Here is a 3,312-nt window from a genome sequence, read left to right as displayed (position 1 = left end):
AAGCTAAACATTTTAGACACCAACTTGGTGGTTTCCAAATGAGACTGGTCACAATGTGACGTCCTGGCCGTCTCTCTTACTTCCTGTCCCTTTGCTCGGTCTCTGTTGCAATCACTCTGGTGTTTCCTCTTTCTTACAAAAGGCTGTGACCTCACATTGCATGTTTTTTTGTTTTATTTTTTTGCAAATTCTTTCTTTTTTGTGGGATAAATGAAGATGTAAGTTTCTTGCTGTGTAATTTGTTGTGAAGATGAGCATTTAGTCTCATCTCATGAGCTGCTTAACATGCTGCACGAGATGGTTGGAAATTTGCCTATCACACTCTCTGTTGCTGTCATTTGCATCTGCGCAGCCAGACTAAAAATAATTCAAACACTGCATGCTTTCAGCCTCAGAGACTGCTGTTTGTTTGGTTAGACCAGCAAGGAGGAGAGTCTGAAAAGCAATAGCAGACGGGAAAGGAGAAGAATCAGCGAGACATAATAGGGAGGAAGGCATCAGGAGAAGGAAGGCATTCAGGCACTGCATGTGTTGTTTCGAACTGTGAAGTAGGAGGAGAAGCTCAGCAGGCGGGAGGAGGAGGAAGGGGCACTTCCTCTTTAGTCTGAGTAGAGCTGCTGAGGTATCCCAGCAGCCCCAGGCTGTGGCGACAGGAAACCTTCGTATAAAAAGCTGCATCGCAGGGGGAACCCTCCTGAGTACCTCTTAGACACAGCATGACCAGGACCAAGAGCCTGAGAGTGTGGACCTAACAAAACAATGCCCAGCATAAAAGCCAAACCACCCAGCACTCATCACTTCATCATGGACCGAGATGACAGGAACAGAAACAACACGCTGTAAGTACTTTTAAAATGGGATGTGTTGTAGATATGCTGCCTTGGTAATTATTTAAGATATTTGTTAACCACATGATTTATCTGAAAGATTTTGATTTGTTTTAACTCTTGATTAACTTGTTAACGCTGGAAAAATATGAAATTTTAGAAAAACAGGGAATGGTAATAAAATATGTCTTTTTGGAGGACAAAATAACATTGTGATTACATTTTGAATGTTAAGTTCTTCCTTTTTATTTACTTACATTCTCTTCATGCTTTCACACACACTCACTAGAGAATTATTTAAGAACAGCAAATCAGTGAAGGATGAACTCATGTATTTCTTATTTCTACACAGTGGAAAGAACTTTATGTGTCGACTCCAGTGCATGTTCTCACAGACGCCTCAATGCTCAGAGAGGTGAGGAATCTTATATACTGTTTTGCATACATTTCAGTTTTAAAAGAGCCGGCCTGCTACAATCATCTCCATCTATGGCATCACGAAAGGATTCAAATGATCTAGCGGCACAGTGTTTGCTTTGGAACGATACATGCTAGTGCCAGCTAATCCCAGGGTTCAACATTTCTGTAGGAACTTGATCACATCTGCAAAGGCCTTCTTGGCCTAAATGCCTCAGAGCCTTTTCTGTCCTTGTAGATTTACTTCACTCAAATTTGATTCTGGTTAAGTAATCCAACTTGTTTTCTCTCCCAGCGGGCTAAGTTTAGAAGACACCCAACAATGGTCACAGTCTCTGGAAAGGCTTCTTGAATCTAAATGTAAGTTGTTTTCCTCTTCGGAATTAAAATGCTGCTAAGGCAGTAAATTAGGTTAAAGAAAATGAAAGTTTGCATGCAATAACTGACTTACAGAACAGTTCAAAAGAAATGCTATTTGTGCCTTAAGTGTGGCTAAGCCTGCTGTTGTTTGTTCCTCCCTCAGATGGACTGGCCACCTTTCGTAACTTCCTCAAATCAGAATATAGTGATGAGAATATTGAATTTTGGCTCACTTGTGAGGACTACAAGAAGATTAAGTCTTCATTTAAATTGTCCTCAAGAGCTAAGAAGATTTATGAGCAGTTCATCAAAGCAGAATCACCTAAAGAGGTAAAGCAAGTTGGGAGATGTCTTTCCATTCAGACACACATGCCCACACGCACCCATACAGTTTCTGTTTTACATTTTAAGCTCTATGTGTTAGTGAAAAAAACAGCAGCTCAAATGTTGAATCTCCCATCTCTCACTCTTGGCTCAAATCCCCCTCATACCTATCTGTGTGCCTCATTCCAGATCAACATTGACTATCACACTCGAGAGCAGATCAAAAGAAACGTCAAGACTCCCACCATGCATTGCTTTGACGAAGCTCAGAAGATAGTTTACGGGCTGATGGAAAGAGACTCGTACCCGCGGTTCCTCCGCTCGGACATTTATAGAACACTCCTGGAAAGCCTCGCTACTGACGCCACAACGGGATGAAAGCAAGGTCAGGAGGAGAGAGGAAGGAGAAGAAAACCCATAACTGGAATCTTTGAGGCTCCTTCAGGCGGAGGAACTGAAAACGAAAAGGAAGGAGGGTCATCCAGTGTGGAACTAGGACACAATCAGCGGCCCGAGCACGTCGGCGATGCCACTCCTGTTCTACACTAATAAAGGAGCGGATCCCTACATTTAGCACCACACGCCTGAAGACTTTTTCTGAAGCAAATTTTCCCAATAATGACCCCGTAGACCCCGTTGTCACAGGATGAAGACTGTGCAGGACAACTGGACGCCTTTCGCGGTGAACGAATTAGTAAGCTGACGGACTTCTGCAATAACAGTAAAGCTGCAACATATGCAAAGAATGCACTAGTTGCCTTCTGGCCTTCTTTGGAGAGGTGTTTCCTGTGCAGATAGAAGATAAAAGATACAACAGTCACAACTGCTTAACTCCCACTCTCTCACTTGTGTGTGTTAGAGAGGGAAAAAAAAGAGACACAAAGTGAAATAAAAAAAGTAGAATTTTATGATGGCACTTAAATATCATTTACTCAGAATAAGCTGTAGCCAAAGAGCTGGTCAATAAATCAGAGCACTAAGAGACAGAAAATCCATCGCAGGCTGAGGATTTAATAATGATCTGTCCTTAAAATAGAGAACTATTTTAAAGCATCTTTATTTCTGTAATCTAAATTGGGTTAGAAATGCATGTACAGTACAGACCAAAAGTGTGGACACAACTGTGTGTCCAAACTTTTGGTCTGTACTGTATATTTTTTATTCAAAGGTGGCCCATAGAGAAGTTTTTTATCCCCTTTTTTCCCCTTTTCTTTTAACTTCTTTAGCATTGATTATTGTCAGAATATCTTTTGCAAGTATTGTCTTTAAACTGATATGTACAAAGAAAACAAAATCATGCACATTTTCTAAACTTCTATGTGGAATCTTGACAAATAGTTGCACTATTGAAACCAAGAACTTCCCATTTTGAGACAGCCTACGT

At 41.1% G+C, this 3,312-nt stretch overlaps 1 protein-coding gene across 1 annotated transcript; it reads left to right on the top strand.

The window, feature by feature from the left end:
* Positions 1-402: 402 nt before the first annotated feature.
* Positions 403-2,923, top strand: LOC116726177 (regulator of G-protein signaling 21-like). The gene is made up of 5 exons (XM_032572772.1): positions 403-839; positions 1,180-1,242; positions 1,540-1,604; positions 1,768-1,934; positions 2,118-2,923. The coding sequence occupies exons 1-5, from the start codon at positions 760-762 to the stop codon at positions 2,304-2,306; spliced, it is 564 nt and encodes a 187-aa protein (XP_032428663.1). The 5' UTR covers positions 403-759; the 3' UTR covers positions 2,307-2,923.
* The last annotated feature ends 389 nt before the right edge of the window (positions 2,924-3,312 follow it).

Source organism: Xiphophorus hellerii, chromosome 9 (assembly GCF_003331165.1).
Source record: "Xiphophorus hellerii strain 12219 chromosome 9, Xiphophorus_hellerii-4.1, whole genome shotgun sequence".
In the NCBI taxonomy this organism is placed as follows: Eukaryota; Metazoa; Chordata; class Actinopteri; order Cyprinodontiformes; family Poeciliidae; genus Xiphophorus; species Xiphophorus hellerii.
Note: the sequence above shows the minus strand (reverse complement) of the source record. Positions and strands in the feature narration are given on the sequence as shown.